The sequence below is a fragment of the Mustela nigripes genome, chromosome 4 (assembly GCF_022355385.1).
Source record: "Mustela nigripes isolate SB6536 chromosome 4, MUSNIG.SB6536, whole genome shotgun sequence".
NCBI lineage: Eukaryota > Metazoa > Chordata > Mammalia > Carnivora > Mustelidae > Mustela > Mustela nigripes.
The window spans coordinates 117,621,917-117,638,115 of NC_081560.1; the positions used below are offsets into that span (position 1 = coordinate 117,621,917).

The 16,199-nt window shown below is 42.3% G+C and overlaps 1 protein-coding gene across 1 annotated transcript in view; it reads left to right on the forward strand.

Moving 5' to 3' along the window:
• The window catches only part of LOC132015180 (contactin-associated protein-like 3), an 88,628-nt gene extending 80,943 nt beyond the window's left edge, over window positions 1-7,685 (forward strand). Inside the window, exon 10 of the mRNA XM_059395806.1 lies at window positions 7,439-7,685. Within this exon, the coding sequence (XP_059251789.1) occupies window positions 7,439-7,614 (176 nt within the window). The 3' untranslated portion in view covers window positions 7,615-7,685. The remainder of the gene's footprint in view (window positions 1-7,438) is intronic.
• The last annotated feature ends 8,514 nt before the right edge of the window (window positions 7,686-16,199 follow it).

Consider the following 16,199-nt stretch of genomic DNA (forward strand, 5'->3'; position numbering starts at 1 on the left):
CTCTTTCAGTTTAGTCAATGAAAATGTTGAGCAAAGACAGTAAATTCTTCTTAAGGATTTATTTACTTATTTTAGAGAGAGAGCATGAGTGGGAGTGACAGAGGGAGAGGGAGAGAGAATCCCAAGCAGATTCTCCATTGAGTGTGGAGCCCGACATGGGGCTCAAATCTCATCACCCTAAGATCATGACCTGAGCCAAAACCAAAAATAGGGTGCTTAGTCTACTGTGCCACCCAGGCGCCCCAGACAAAGATGGTAAATTATGGCCTAAAATGCAAGTCTATGGGGGGCCTTGTTTTAATGTGCATTTGCTAAGATTGGTTTTGAATTTAGCACTTGTTTTCACTGCAGTCACCTAGAAAGCTTCCAGAATGCTAGGGCCTGTCTCCATCCCTAGAGATCTGCTTTCTCTGGCTCTGACACCCAGGGAAACTCCAGTTGATTCTGTGCAGGCCACTCTGAGGGTCCTCACTCTCTGTCCTACCTTTTGTGCTTCACTGTAGAGTATTTTCGGAAGGCCAGATAACTCTTAGAACCTTTCCTTCAGGTGTTTTTATGCAACAGTTTCCTTGTTGCACGTGGGCAGTCTTTTTGTCAGCTGCTCTCCTCCCTGAGGGGCCCAGGTCCTCTGGTGTGGCCCGGGAGCCACCCATGGCAGCACCACTTTCAAGCTTGTCACAGATGCAGATGTAACTCTCCTGACTTCCTGAGCCACAATCTGCATTTCCCCAAGATTCCCAGCTGCTCTGTTGCCCTAAACATTCAGGAAGGGTCCTGTTGCCCACTGTCTAGGCACAAGGACACCATTACCTACACCAAAGCAAGAGAGGAACTTAATGGCTACTGACACTCACTCACTACCTCGTGGTGAACTTTACCAAGACAATACCAGGCCATCACCCCAACTGCAGGAGACGGCGGGTTTGCTTGTTTGGTAGAACTTTGACTGAGTCTGTCCAGAATCCATGCAGCCAGGGAAGGGGAGCTCCTGAGGGTAACAAATGTCCATTCTGAGGCATCCATGTGAAAAGTCTGAGCCACCAGCACTTAGGCCTGTCAGTTGTGAGTCCTCCAAACCTTTATGCTTATGATGGATTTTAGAGCTCTGCAGAGGAACCAATTCCTTCAAAACTAAATAAAGAATTTATCTGGGAGCTGTAACTTAAAACGTAAAAGATTTTGAAACACTAAAAGGGACAGGAAGAAAAATCCTTGCTGTATTGTTTAATGGTGCAAAATGGAATGCTTGTTATTTTGTATTAAAAAGTTAAAAAAAATCTTTCTAAAACCACAGAGTCTTCTCTCATATTTGAGCATCGGGCATGTTCCAAATGTGCAATGCACAGCTGCATGAGAACAGGTACTTTCCATAAATACTTACACGTTGATTTGATATGAAGTCACTATGTAATTCATGTATGTATTTTAAAATACTACTCATGTTTCTTGAAAGAGTGTTTGTTGGCTAACCCCCTAATGTACACAATTAAACACTACAATGCTTTTAGTGTCTCCCTCGCTCCTCTAAATTTGTACTCCCCCAGTTAAGTATTGCCCAGTCCCCCTTTTTACTAATCTTTGTATTGCCTTTTTATGTTTTAATCAATGTGTAGCACCATGTCAGTTTCAGATGGAAGCATAAGACTCAGTGTTTGTATACATTAGGAAATAATCCCACAATAACTAGATAATATCCACCACACTTAGTTATAATTTTTCTTGTCATGAAAATTTTAAGGTCTACTTTCTTATTATTAACTGTAATAACCATGCTGTATGTTGCATCCCTATGACTTATTTATTTTACAACTAAAAAGTTTTTAATGTATTGCTTTTCTTTAGAAGCTATATCCATGTAGGTGACTTCACACAGTAGTTTTTGTGTTCCCTGGCTTTTCAGTTTACAAATAGGGCACTACCGTGTGCCTTCTTCTGGGTTCTTTTTATTGTTATTGCTGTCACTGTTGTTCTAGATTAGTTTTGGAGATCCAGCCCTGTTAAATATTTATAGGTAAAGTTAATTATTTTTTACTGCCATGTGGTTTTGATGTGTATGATACCATGTTTCACTTATTAAATCTGCCATCCCGTTTTACTGTTGAGCAACAACTTGATGGTGACCATTTTTTTTTTTTTTTTGCTATTACAAAAGATGTGATAAATATCCTACAGCTGCCAAGAATCATCTTGCCAGTGAATTTAAAATATTCCTTATGTACAAACTATCAATCTTTCCTAATATGCATAGTCAATTTAATGAAACAGCCTTTGGTCTATGAAAGAGCCTTAGAGATTTGGAGGCAATGTGTTAAAAAAAAAAAAGCATAATAGGCTTTTCTTAAGTGTTTTCATAAATTTGTGATGATGTGAAGAAAAACTATCTTGTTAGTATAGTTTCCAATAACAAATAATGTCTCTATCATGAGCAGAATTGTAAAGTTTAAACATCCCATGAGAGAGTATAATTATTTTCTTCATTACCAGTTTACTATTTTTTGGTTGTAATTAAAATTTGGCACTGATTGGCAAAAATAGTGTAAGATCTTGCAATCACAGCACATTGTCTGTAACTAATGTGTAAATTCAGAATGACTTGTACATACTCCGCTGTAAACACCCACTTGATTCCTACAGAGCGATTCCAGGCACTGATTCAAACCAACGTATTCAACTCTCCTTTTTATACCAACATAGCAGCATCTTTTTTCCTAGAGAAGGAATATACTCTATCCAAACAACCCAGTAAATGCTGTCACCAGGCTGCAGCAAACACACAAAACCAAAACACCCCAATTTACTGATGTTAAATAAGGAGATGAGCATTATTTATTGTGAAGGAAAAGCAGGAGAGGCAGGTCTAAGAATAGTGAACATGCAGCCCGATTCTCAGTCGATATGCTGTGTTCAAAGCTGTATGCACAGGGGAAGAATCCCTTGTTCAGAGCCCCTCATCTGTATGGTCCATTGGACTCCCCAGCTCTGTTCTGTGGAAAGGGGTGCAGGTCAGTTTCAAATTGAGTGGGACCTTTGAGACCCAAAGACGTCAATGCCAGTTTTATCCAGTCCCAAGAATGGTGTATGCCAGTGTCTCTTTAATTATCTTCTTGATGGATGTCCATCGGGACTGGAATATGCATTGTGTTAACAGGGAAATCCACTTTATCCAGTCCATGCTCAGTAGCAGTATGCTGTATTCATGGCAGCCAGTGCCCCATGTTCTGAGACCCTCCTTAGCCTGCTCTCCTGATGGAGGTTCAGTGGCAAGTTCCCGCTCACCATGTGGTCAGTGACTTTTTGTTGTCATGCTTTCCCATAAGGGCAGATTAGGGTGCCTTCCTATTACAGTTAGGGTGGCCATATAATATATTGTCCAAACCAGGACACTTTAGTGAATGGAGGGGATGATCTTGATAATTATGGCAGGACAACAGGCATAAAGCAGGGCTCTGTGGCTTTCTTTCCATGACAAAATTCCTCTTGCAGATTCATAGCCTTTTTACATGTGATGCAGGTTTCCCTTTTTCCTTTTCTATTTCTCCTCAGTGTGAGCTTTGTTTGTAAATTGTTCTTCTGACAACAGTTTTGCTCTACCCTCTACAGAGTCCGGTGCCTGCCGGGGAGGGTAGTGAGAAGCTGCTGTCCTCTGGATTCCTTTTGTGACATCGTGGTGCTGTCTACCAGCACACAGGCTCTGCAGAGTTGGGAAACATCAAATTATGCTCCAAATCTCGAGGGTCCTTGTGTGTGTGAGGCCTTAGCAGACCAGGGAACAATGATGGCTGTAACGAGGTCTCACCTCATAACCCATTCTGGGGTTGTGACATACAGTGACAATTTCTCTGTCATCCTCAGAGGTACTTAAATTTCTGACTCTTTCCATGGTGATGGGTATGTGCCATTGACTTAGCAATAAATATCCCCTGTCCACTTTCACTGTCCATCCCAAATGAGGTCATGGATAAATGACCCTCTGCCATCTTACCCTTGGGACTTCAGCCAATCTGTGTGCATGAACAGACAGCTGGCAGTCTGGGCTTGTCTTGGGCTGTGGCACCCCTTGCTTCTTGACCTTTCTCTTACAACTGGAGCAAGGAAGGACTTTGTGGTTTGACCTTTCCTTCTTAATGTTCCACTTTGAGAAAATCTTCTTTGTGACTGCTGGATTCAGTTGAGTATTATTATTATTTTTTCTTTTTCTTTTTCTTCTTCGTCTTCTCCTTTTTTTTTTTTTTTTAGATAGAGTGTGAGAATGGGGATGGGTGGGGAAGGACAGGGAATGAGAGAGAATCTTGCCCGGGGCAGAGCCCGACACGGGGCTTGATCCCATGACTCTGAGATCATGACCTGAGTGGAAATCAAGAGTTGCATGCCCAGCTGACTGAGCCACCAGGCGCCCCAGATACTTCATTGTATTTTAGATGCGTCTGAAGTTTGTGATCTGGAGAAAGGGGAAGGTGTAAGGGCTGAACGTTTCTGATCCTGTATCCTATCGTTCTCAGTCCCTAAGCACTGCCGGTAGAAGCTGCCTATAAAGACACAAAGATATACCAGGTGTCTTCCAAACATATCCAACCTTCCAGAAATTTTTTTTACAAACAGAAATTTGAATATTTTCACATAAAACAGGGAAAAAGGAAAGGGAAAATGGACAGTTTGTCCGTTCCATGTGATGTAACACCACATTTGAAGTGTTAATGTCTCCATGAAGCTAATTTATGGGGCTTCATTGTGCTCAACAGTGGGTTTCACTGGACGAAGGCCTTGGCTCGTTTGGGGGTATATTTGTCGGGAATGCAAAGCCGCAGTCACTAAAAGAAGAGGAGAGATGGACCATGTGTGTCTTGTGGAAATTCTTAGGCTCAAGCTTGTGGCTGTTGGATGGGAACGAGAGGAGGCTCCGTCTTCAGTCCCTGCCCTTTGAAGGTGCACCAGTGACCCTCATGACAAAAGTTTAGACAGAGGAGAATGAAAACCATGTAAGCATAATGAGTAAAATCTTTATAAAATTACTGATCCCAGGGGCACTTGGGCAGTGTAGTTAAATGTCTGATGCCTGATGTTGGCTCAGGGCATGATCTCAAGGTCGTGAGATCTGGCCCCATGTTGGGCTCCCAGCTTGAGTCTTCCACGCTCTGTCTCTTCTCTCCTCATGCTGTCACTGTCTCTCTCTCTCTCTCTCCCTTTTTCTCACATAAATAAATAAATCTTTCTAAAAAAATTAGTTATTGATTCCATTTCATTTAAAAAATAAGAGACATAAAATAACCTCAAGCCCCACCTGTAAATATTGACAAAAACTTCCTTAATATTTAAATGCTTGGAAAATGATTTTTTAATGATTTTTTTTAGAAATATGAATAGTTATGACTCTGTATCTAACAAGTTAAAAGAAAACATTCTCCTGGAAATGATGTCAATGAGACATAATTGTATAAGGAACAGAAAGAATTAAATAGGTGAGTTTCTCAGGAAGCATAAAATTTGTTTCACAATTTCTGAGAATTAAAAGAATATTAAATTATTTTAAAATGTTGTGCTTCTACTGTGTTTGTTTCTGAAAGTAAAATACTCAATTAAGTGAATGCTTTGAGATTTTATCCCACGTGGCTAAAGGTAGGTTCCCCAGGAAGCTGGCTCTCTGCTTGGGAGACTCATGTGTAGGGTGGTTTAGTGAGGTTAGTTCTCAGGAACGACCCCCACCTGGTGGGGAGAGAGCAGCTGGGATGAGCAGAGACAAGGCGAGGCGTGATGCCATTGCATAGAAACCTCAAGAGAGCTCTGAAGAAGCATTGCCCCTCAGGGACGTCCCAGTTGAGGTTGTGGGTCACTGACCCATCCAGTGCATCCGTGGGCACTGGTGTCCCTGGGGAGGGTACCACCCATGAGACTCAGCTCCCTGCAGCGAGAGAAGTTCCCGGGGAGAACTTCAGTCCCCCAAATGAGGGGTGTGTGTGAAATGGAGACAAAACTGTGTCTGTAGATTTCTCCGCATGATGGCCTTTCACCAAAGCATTTGCAGTGAGTGTGTTTCTCTTTTCCTGTCCCCTGGAAATCTGGCGAGCTCACATTGAAGGACCTGTGATTGCTTTGAGGGCAGCTCCGCAGAGGGTGGGAGAGCACGTGCCAGCCTGCTGACCCCACGAGGGGAAGAGGCAGCTCTGAACCCCGATCAGCTTTGACTTTGATTTCAAAGCTGTGTCCTTGCTCATCATGGGTAGAAAAGCCTTGTCTCCGTGGGAAACCAGGGGGATATAATAAAACCACCGCCTAGGCATTGTGGTTTGTAACGGCAGAAGATAACCTGAGGAGATTCAAAATTTTAAGGGTGTTTTGGAGCAAAAACTGATCGGAATCACACAACACCGAAGTAGAAGTGGTCAGGAATGCTCCGTGGGCAAGAATGCTCCGTGGGCAGGAGCAGGGGAAGGGCTCCTGGAGAGGAGGGGCGGCAGCAGGGAGAGGAATTACTGATTGGCTCCAGATGAAAGCGGGGGTGGCTGTCTGGGGTCGCTGTCCAGAGGTTCCGGTTTCAGAGCCTTGACGAGCCACACGAAGCCACACAGAAATCAAACTCATTTACAGACTCGGGTTTGCTGTCCTGGGCCACCAAAGCTTTTGGTGAGTCACCACGGTCTGATGGCCTCTTTCCTTCATTAATTTAACAGTAATTTACAGCAAGCCAATTAGTGAATGCAGCCGAACTTGTAAAAATTTACTATTATTGAAAACAGTCAAAGCCCGTTTCTTTTTGCATGGGGTGCTCCAGGATGCTAACTTTTCTCCATTATTCTCAGGGCCATATCGTTGAGATACTTGTTAATTGTGTGTGTGTGTGTGTGTTAAAAAGTATTTGACTAAAATGCCTCATTCAGAAACAGTTGGAAACGTAGGTCACTTACATTGTCTTTGGAGGTCTCTGAGTGTGTATAGTCAAACTTTGTTTTAACTGTGTTGTGCTTGCATTCACACACACGCACACCCAAAGTAGGAATCTCACATACATCGTTATTTCTCAAGCATTTTAAATTTCATAGGTCCTAGTAGGCCTGTGATTTTTTTCCTTCTGATTCTGTTATCCCATGGCCTCTACTTCATATAGTTTAATATCATGCTGAAAGGACCGATTTCTTCAGGTGGTTTCAAAAGAGAAATCAAACTCAGCTTAGAGTAAATGGGCCTTGACTATACTGGTATAGTCTACCTTCAGCTACCTTTGGCTACCTTTGGCCAGCCACCAGCCTGGCTCTAGTTGTTATTTCTGTGCTTTAGCAAAACCAGTAGTGTTTGTTCTCAGCTGTCCACTGCCCCCATCCACAAGGAAGCATAATCTTTAGGCATCTGTGAGCAGGAGGCGGCAAACTTGCACATACAGAATACTGATGGCTGTTTTGGTCACAACTGTTGACTTTCTCCTTTGTGTGTCTCCATGTTCATTCAGGCTGTCCTGACAGCAGCTCTGGCCCTGGATGCGGAGGTCTCCTGGCCGGGTTTCAGGGCTGCCTGAGGCTCATCTCCATTGGTGACCAGGCGGTGGATCCCATCACAGTACAGCAGGGGTCGCTGGGAACTTTCCGTGACATCCAGATAGACACCTGTAGCCTCACTGATAGGTAAAGCCATCCCAGGTCATTTCGGCTTTCCTGATTTTTGGATAGTGGTTTAAGAACAAATGAGCTGCTGAGGGGGAGAACCTCCTTCTAGCCCCTTCTCTCTTCCTGGTAGCCAACCTGTATGGAAAACTATAATTAATTGAAAACTAGAAAATAACCCTGTTTAATTTCAAACTGTTGCTCCTTTCAGATGGTGTCTTCTTAGAAGAACTGTTGTAAGTTTTCCTTGTGTGTGTCCCCAAGCCACTTCGTTTTTACAGAATCCTGTACATGGTGCTATAATTGTTGATGAGTATAAATACTGACGAGTAAAAATTCTTCTAAAAATTCTTTCATGGCACAAAACAGATTAGAATATTCTAGAAAGATGATGAATCGTTGAGGACCAGGAAGTTGAAAGCCATATGTGGTCAGCGGGATTCTTCACACGCTCCCTTCTCTATGTGGAAAATGAAAAGTAACTCTTCCCCTAGAAGGGTCTCAGCTTCAGGGATTTCTAGTCACACAAACCAAAGGAGGAATAGAAGGAACCCAGTTACCGCACACTGAACACAGTACCAGTCAGTGAGGACATAGTGGGGGACGAGTGTAAGGGGACAAAGGCACAAACTTCCCGCTCTAAAATAAGTAAGTGTGGAGATGTAGCAAGCAGCATGATGACTATAATGAATACTGTTGTGCGTACGTATTTGAAAGTCACAGAGGATCTTGAAAGTCCTCGTCACAAGAAAAAATTTTTGTGACTGTGTGTGGTGCTGGATATTAGTGAGACTTATTGTGGTGATCACATCACAAGATACAAATATTTACTCATTCTGTTGTACACCTGAAACTAATATAATGTTTTAAGTCAATTGTACCTCAATTAAAAAAGAAAGAAAGAAAGAAAGAAAGAAAGAAAGAAAGAAAGAAAGAAAGAAAGAAAGAAAGAAAGAAAGAAAACTCCTGAAACCATAGGACGTTAAAATCACGAAGTCTTGCAACTTTATTCAAACCGCCTTGTTTGTTACGCTCTTGGACTTTCAGGTTTTCTAGCTAAAAGGGATGGCTTAGCTTGATGACATTAAATTTTTTCTGTGCCTGGTATGTCTGCCCTTCCTGAAGTGGACTGCCTTATGTTCCTGTTGAATAAACGAGCACGCTCCAGACACCCTCCCACACCCGTGTATGGCCAGCCTCTTCCAAGTTCACGCTGTGCAAAGTGCTTTGTGCAGTAAATCTATTCCCAGTTTAATGGCACTAGTTGGAATCCCATGTCGTGTCCAATAAAGTTCACATTGTGTTGCAATTTGGCAGTGTGTTAGAAAACTGTAAGTTCCAGTAGCTTAAAATATTAACTCATAAGAACTTGCTTTCCTTAATTCAGATGTTCATGGGTATCGTCTACATTCTGTTCATTTGTAGGGGCAAAAGGAGATTCAAAGAATTAGGCAAAGACTTTGAATCCTAATTCTCAGATTATGAAATATATGTTGGCATAGAAACTGGCTTTGTCTGTAAGTTATAGCTTCCGCCAACTCTGGAATCCTGAATCTCAGTATTCAGAGGGGGTTCAGAAACACTCGCTGGGAGGTAAGGTATAGCCCTCACTGATGGGAATGGATGTCAGTGGCTCAGGAGGGCCAGGGGTCAGGGGTCAGGTTGTTCAGTCATGGAGCTTGTGACGCTCACAGGAAGTTATTTCAGTGCCCTGGGAATTCCTGCACAAAGCACGATGCAATCACAGTGTTTCTCTTACATAAGAAATGCATGTTGCCCCTTTGTGCAGAAAGATCTTTAGCCAAAAACACACAAAAAAACCCCAAAACAAACAAACAACAAAATATGCATGAGGTATGCCTGTGTATGTGTGTGTGTGTGTGTGTGTGCGTGTGTGTATATCACCAAAATAGAAAGATTCCCCATATCACACCCAAAAAATGTTATTAGAAGTATATACCAGCAATGGATAGGGACCCCTGGGATCTGGGATATTAAGTTACCTTCCCTGCTCAAAGCAGAAGCTGAGGTTCATGGAAACCCCATAAGAGTGTCTGAAAAGAGCCATCGGCGATTTGGCTGATGTAGCCAATAATTGTAATTTTTTATGTTTTTTGTGGTTTAACATCAGAAAACACATCCTTACTCTTCACTGTTAGAAACGTTCACTCTGCCTTAGTGCTTCAGGCCACACCTCCACCTCCATGTTCAATGCACCATGAAAGAGATTCACGTGGAAATATGACAGAGCAACCATCCATGCCAGGCTCTTGCCGGGCGCTTGCTCCGTGCCGAGCCCAGCCATCGCCAGCCCGCACTTTGCCTGTCCAGAGCCAGTCATGCTGTGTTCAGGTGAAGCTGAGATTTATGATTGAAATGCAGGCAATTTTGTAACTCTTATCTGTCAGGCAAAGGAGTTAATAATTCATGATGCATAACAGCATTCCTGGCCCAACTGCACAGCGGGTTATGAAAAGATGTTTGAAACCAGCTGGGGATACAGGAGACCTTCCGGAGCTGCACAAGGACTCATGCATATGGTGTTCTGTGCACCCCAGGCTCCCATGAAACTGGGAAAGCTGTAGGTTCTTGGGGACAAGGCTTCAGGAACAAGGTTATCGTGGTGAAGGATCATGTCTCACAGCAATTTTGTTTTGGACATTAGGATTTTGTGTCCTATAACTCAGGTTACACAGTCCTTTCCAGGTTTCTTTTAGGATCACAGGAATGCCACCTTGAACAACTCTAGGCATGGACTGTACTGATGGGGCCGCTTTGCCCACCTCTGTGGACTTTGGCCAGCGTTCATCTTCTAGATGCTAAATGCAGCATCACATGCTCTACGTGTTATTTTTTAGAGATCAGTAGACTGAAGTGGAAGTTGTGGGGAGGTTGTGGAGACACGTGGGACAGGTGCCTAATTTGTGCTATGACAAGGCAGGGCTATCAGAGAGGAGGGAGAGACACCTACCCTGGGGTGGAAGGTGGGTATATCAGTTGAGTGAGAGAGGCTGGACATCCAGCGAAGGTACAGCCATGAGCCCAAGCCAAAGTTCCACCATGAGTCTGCCTGTTTGAACATGGCTGCTGTAGAAATTGGGTGTCTGAGGATGAGCAGCAGGGATGGCAAGAGATGGGGTTGTCTGGCTGGGAAGGGGCTATGCTGCAGAGGCCTGGTGGCCAGCTCAAAATCCGGACACTGATCTAAGGCTCCCCAGGAAGTCACTGAAGTCTCTGTGCTAGGAAGCCACTTGCACAGCTAAGCAATAGTGCTGATGGGGGAAGATGCTTTGGGTGTGGGCCACAGAGACAGGGTGTGTGGCCCGGAGACCAGGTAAGGACCTGCCTACCCACAGGAGAAGGGATGATAGCCTGAGGTAGGGAAGAGAAAAATGTAGATGACGTATACGGTGTTTGTTCAACAGAAGCACAAGCTGATGAGTGCGTGACTATGGGGGGATGGAGAGGGACAGGTCAGGATGACCTTTGGGTTCTGGCTTGGACAGCTAGATAAAGGATGGTATCACCACTCAATGGAACACTGAAGAAGAAGCACGATTTTTGGAGGTAGAGTCAAGAGGCTTAGTTATTAAATCTGAAGATATTTAGGGAATCATAGAAGTACAAAATCCTAAAGTTGAGAAGAATCTTAGGCATGACATCTATTGAAGTTTCCATCTCAAAGCGGGGATCTCTTTCTCACCGTAGAGAAGAGAATCTTGCTTCTGTTTCATCTTTCAGGAATGAGACCCTTGCCCATTCACCAAATGCTTCATCAGTGTCCTCTTTTCCACCCAGATTTCTACCACGAATCTTCATATTTCCTGCTGTAAGTTTAGGCACACTTTATCCCCATAGTCCAACAAGTACTCAGTGAATTCCCTTCATTGGCTCTCCTCTAGGCTAACGTCTGTTCTCTTAGCAATTGTTTAGAGGTCAAGGCGTTAAGCACTATCTCAATCCTGATTGTCCTCCTCTGCACCAACTGTGGCCAACATCTTCCCTAAATATGGAAGGGACCTGGTCCATGCATGATATGTAGGATTCATAACCTCCCTCCCCAAAGAAACTGGTGTAGACCAAGCTCACCTCATCTGCGTGTAAGCATCACCAGCAACCTGGACTTGTGGTTTCCACCAATCACAAACGTGGGGGTGTGCCACCATTTTAGTTTTCTTACTACAGCTGGTGCCTCTCTCTGGTCTTCCTTATTCATGCTGAGTCCTGCCAGGAAAGTTGGAGGTTTGAGGTAAGGAAGCTTACCTCAGGTGTGTAGAGTCAAGGAAACTGGCCTAAATAGATCAAGGACATGGGACAACAGTCACTAAGGAAAGGGCCCAGGTACAAACAGACCTGCTCTATAGTCATTGGAGGTGAAGAGACGTTCTTCCATTTTCCCAAGAAGCTCACTTTCTAGTTCTTGGCATGAAATCAGGTGTCTTCCATTCAAATGCCAGAAGACCTAGCAGGAGAGTGTTTCTGTGTGTCCTTTGAAAGACATTGGGCTCATTTCCAGCACCTTCCTACCAAATAGCAAAGGAGTGCTAACTGCATATAGAGTAGAAGGAACCAAAGTTACCCATTCCTTTGACTCCTTGAGAGAAATAGGCATTGAGCTCCAGAGGATAACAAGTACTTACGTAAGTTCCTGCAAATGTATGAGACTTTTGAAGGACTATATCAAGAGCTTGAACTGTATAACAAGAGAGGCCATGTGGCTTGTCAGGACCCAAGTAATTTGCCTTTAAATTGATGTCGGTCTTCATTTCTACATCATTGAAAAGGTGTGATGCATAACATTCCTTTGTGAGCATATTAACAAATTTGTTTTACCCATTCCTCATTTGATGGACATGTAGGTTGTTTCTACTTTTTGACTTTTATGAATAATGCTGATATAAACATGAATGTACAGGTTTTTGTACAGCCCTGTGTTTTTGGTTCTCTTGGGCAGCTACCTAGGAGTGGAATTGCTGGGTCAGGGGTGAGTTTGTGTTTAACTGCTTGAGGAACTTCCAGATTGATTTCCAAAGTACCATTTTATATTCCTAGCAGTGACATAAGTAGGGTCCAAATCATCTTGGCCCTGCCTACACCTGTTATGATGTCTTTTTGATGAGAACCATTCCAGTGGGTGAGAAGTGGCATCTCGTTGTGGTTTTGATTTGCACTTTCCAAATGACTAATGATGTCAAGCATGCTTACATACGTGTATTTTCCATCTGGTCATCTTTTGTAAGGCATCTGTTCATGATTACATATGTGTATTTTCCATCTGGTCATCTTTTGGAAGGCATCTGTTCAGATCTTTTGACTCTTTGGACCCAGTTTTTAATTGGTTGTTCATTGCCCTTATTGTTGAATTTTTTAAAAGTTTTATCTGTATTTTGGATATCATCCTGTGTCAAATACAAATTTTGCAAACAGTCTTCCAGTCTGTGGCTTCTATTCTCATTCTCTTAAGCTTTAAATTTTAATGAAGCCTGAATTATCAATTTTTTCTTTCATAGACCATGTCTGAAAAGTCATTGCCATGCCCAAGGTCAGCTAGATTTTTGACCTGCGTTCTCTTCTGGGAATTTAATAGTTTGGTATTTTACAATTAGGTCTATGATCTAAGTTAGGTTAACTTTAAGTTCTTTTAATCTATAACTGAAACACAGTTATAGTTTAGTTTAGTTTAGTTTAGTTTAGTTTAGTTTAGTTTTAGGTGTACAATAGAGTGAATCAGCCATTCTATACATTATGAAACACTCACCCTGAATGGTGTTGTTGCCAAGTGTCACCACACAAACTTATTACAATATTATTGACTATATTCACTATGCTGTATTTTTCATCCCTGGAATTTATTTTATAACCAAAGTCTGTACCTCTCAATCCCATTCACATATTTTTCCCTTCTCCCCTCCCCCATTACCTGGCAACCACTAGTTTGTTCTCCTATTTATGAGTCTGTTTCTCTTTTTTATTGTCTTTTGTTTGCTTACTTGTTAGGTTTTTTTCAGATTCCAACATTCAAATGAAATCATATGGTATTTGTCTTTCTCCATCTGACTTATTTCACTGAGCATAATACCTTCTAGGTCCATCCATGTTCTATCAGATAACAAGATTTCATCTCTTTTATGGCCAAGCAGTCTACCATTGTGTGTTTATATACATCTTCCTTGTCCACCCATCTGTTATGACTACTCAGGTTGCTTCCATGTCTTGACTGTTGTAAATAATGCTTGCAATGAACATAGGGTGCATGTATCCTTTGGAATTAGTGTTTTTGTTTTTCTTGGATAAATACCCAGATGTGGAATTACTGGATCATATGTCATTTCTATTCTTACTTTTTTGGGGAACTTCCATACTGCTTCTGTAGTTGATGCACCAGTTTACATTCCCACGAACAGTGCACAAAGCTTCCCTTTTCACCACATTCTCCCTAACACTTGCTATTTCCTGTCTTTTTGATACTAGCCATTCTGAGCAGAGTGAGATGAAATCTCATCGTGGTTCTGATCTGCCTTTCCCTGATGATGAGTCATGAACATCTTTTCATGTGTCTGTTGGCCATTGGATGGCCTCTTGGGAAAACATCTGTCCAGATTCAGTGCTCATTTTTTAATTTGTTATTTGTTTTTCTGATGTTGCATTATATCCACTCTTTATATATTTTAGTTATTAAGCTCTTATCAGATATATGATTTGCAAATATCCTCTCTCATTCGAAAGGTTGCTTTCTTGTTTGTTGATGGGACAAAACTTTCTTAGTTTGTTGTAGTCTATTTTTGCTTTTGTTTCCCTTGCCTGAGGAGGCATATCTGGAAAAATATTGCTAAGGCTGATGGGCAAGGGTTTACTGCTTATATTTGCTTCTAGGAGTTTTATGGTTTCAGGTCTCACATTTAGGTCTTTATACATTTTGAGTTTATTTTTGTGTGTGGTGTAACAAAGTGGTCCAGTTCTGTTCTTTTGCATGTGGATGTCCATTTTTCCCAACATTCATTGAAGAGACTGTCTTTTCATCATCATATATTCTTGTCTCCTTTGCCATAGATTAATTAACTATACAATCATGGGTCTATTTCTGCACTCTCACTTCTATGCCATGGGTCTCTGTGTCTGTTTTCATGCCAGTACCATACTGTTTTGGTTACTGTAGCTTGGCAGTAGTTTGAAATCTAGAATTATACCTCTAGCTTTGTTCTTCTTTCTCAAGATTGTTTTTGACTATTCATGGTCTTTTGTCATTCCATAAAATTTTATGATTTTTTTTTGTTCTAGTTCTGTAGAAAGTACTATTGATAGGGATAGGGAAAGTACTATTGATAGATGAGAAGGACTGCATTCAATAGGTAGATTGCTTTGGGCAGCAGGATGTTTTAACAATACTAATTCTTCCAATCCATGAGCATAACATGTCTTTCTGTCGGTTTGTGTCATCTCTGGTTTCTCTCATCAATATATTATAGTTTTCCAGGTACAGGTCTTTCACCCCCAAACACTCTTCTAGCCCCTAATGTCTCAGTTTGCTAATGCCCCATTTGTCAGAGCAAGTCCCATGCCCAACCCAGGTTTAAAAAGGCTAAGCCTCTTGGTGGGAGGGTCTGCAGGTCCCACTGCAAGGACATGGAGGCCAGGAGTGGAACAGATGCATCTGGCCGCCTTTGGCCTTTGCTAGCACTTTGACTCTGATCATGGATGAAACCAATCTTGCCTTATTTGTGAAAAATCAAACACATTTTTTTGATAGAATGCAATGTGTAAAAAATTGATCTGCTGCCAATACAGAACAATTGGTAGCATCTAGTGGGTTTCTTATCTGTGGTGGGTACTACATTATGAAACCTTCTTGACAGACCCAGCAGGTTTTGTCCATGGTCTTATTTTTCTCCCGAAGGCCCTGTCAGTATCATGTTTCACTGTAGCAGGTTAGCGCTAAGACACACATTTTCTCCTGACAGAACGTGGGGAAAAGCCAGTGTATCTGTTTTCTTGCAGGTGTTTGCCCAGCAAACTGGGGTGAATGCTCCCAGTCCTGGGACACCTTCAGCTGTGACTGCATGCACACTGGATACACGGGTGCGACCTGCCATTCCTATAAGCCTCACACATCACTGTCCCAATTTCCGTGCAGTTCCTTTTTCCTTTTCGTGATTTGGTGTATATATGTCTGTATCTTTGCAAGCATGTGGTGGAGAACAACAAAACCTGGGTATTTTAGAGACTAATTTGTGTCTGGTTTGGTTATTTATTTATTTTAGTAGTGGGATGGGCTGGGGGAGAGGGAGAGAGAGAATCCCACCCCTGTATGGAGCCCGACATCAGACTCGATCTCATAACCCTGAGCTCATGACCTGAGTTGAAATCAGGAGTCGGACACTTAACTAACTGAACCACCCAGATGCCCTTGTCTGGTTTATTTTTAATCAATTTTATTTCCTAGTCATGTTACAACAATGCATGGAAATCTGTAGTATCAAATAGGACAGGGAAAAAAATAAAAGAGGAGGCAAAGGAATATGTATAAGAAGATAAAATATAACAAAAAGTGAAAAAACAAGCTCCCTCTCCCCCAATACAAAAATCAATCTAGATGGCATGGTGTTGTTACTT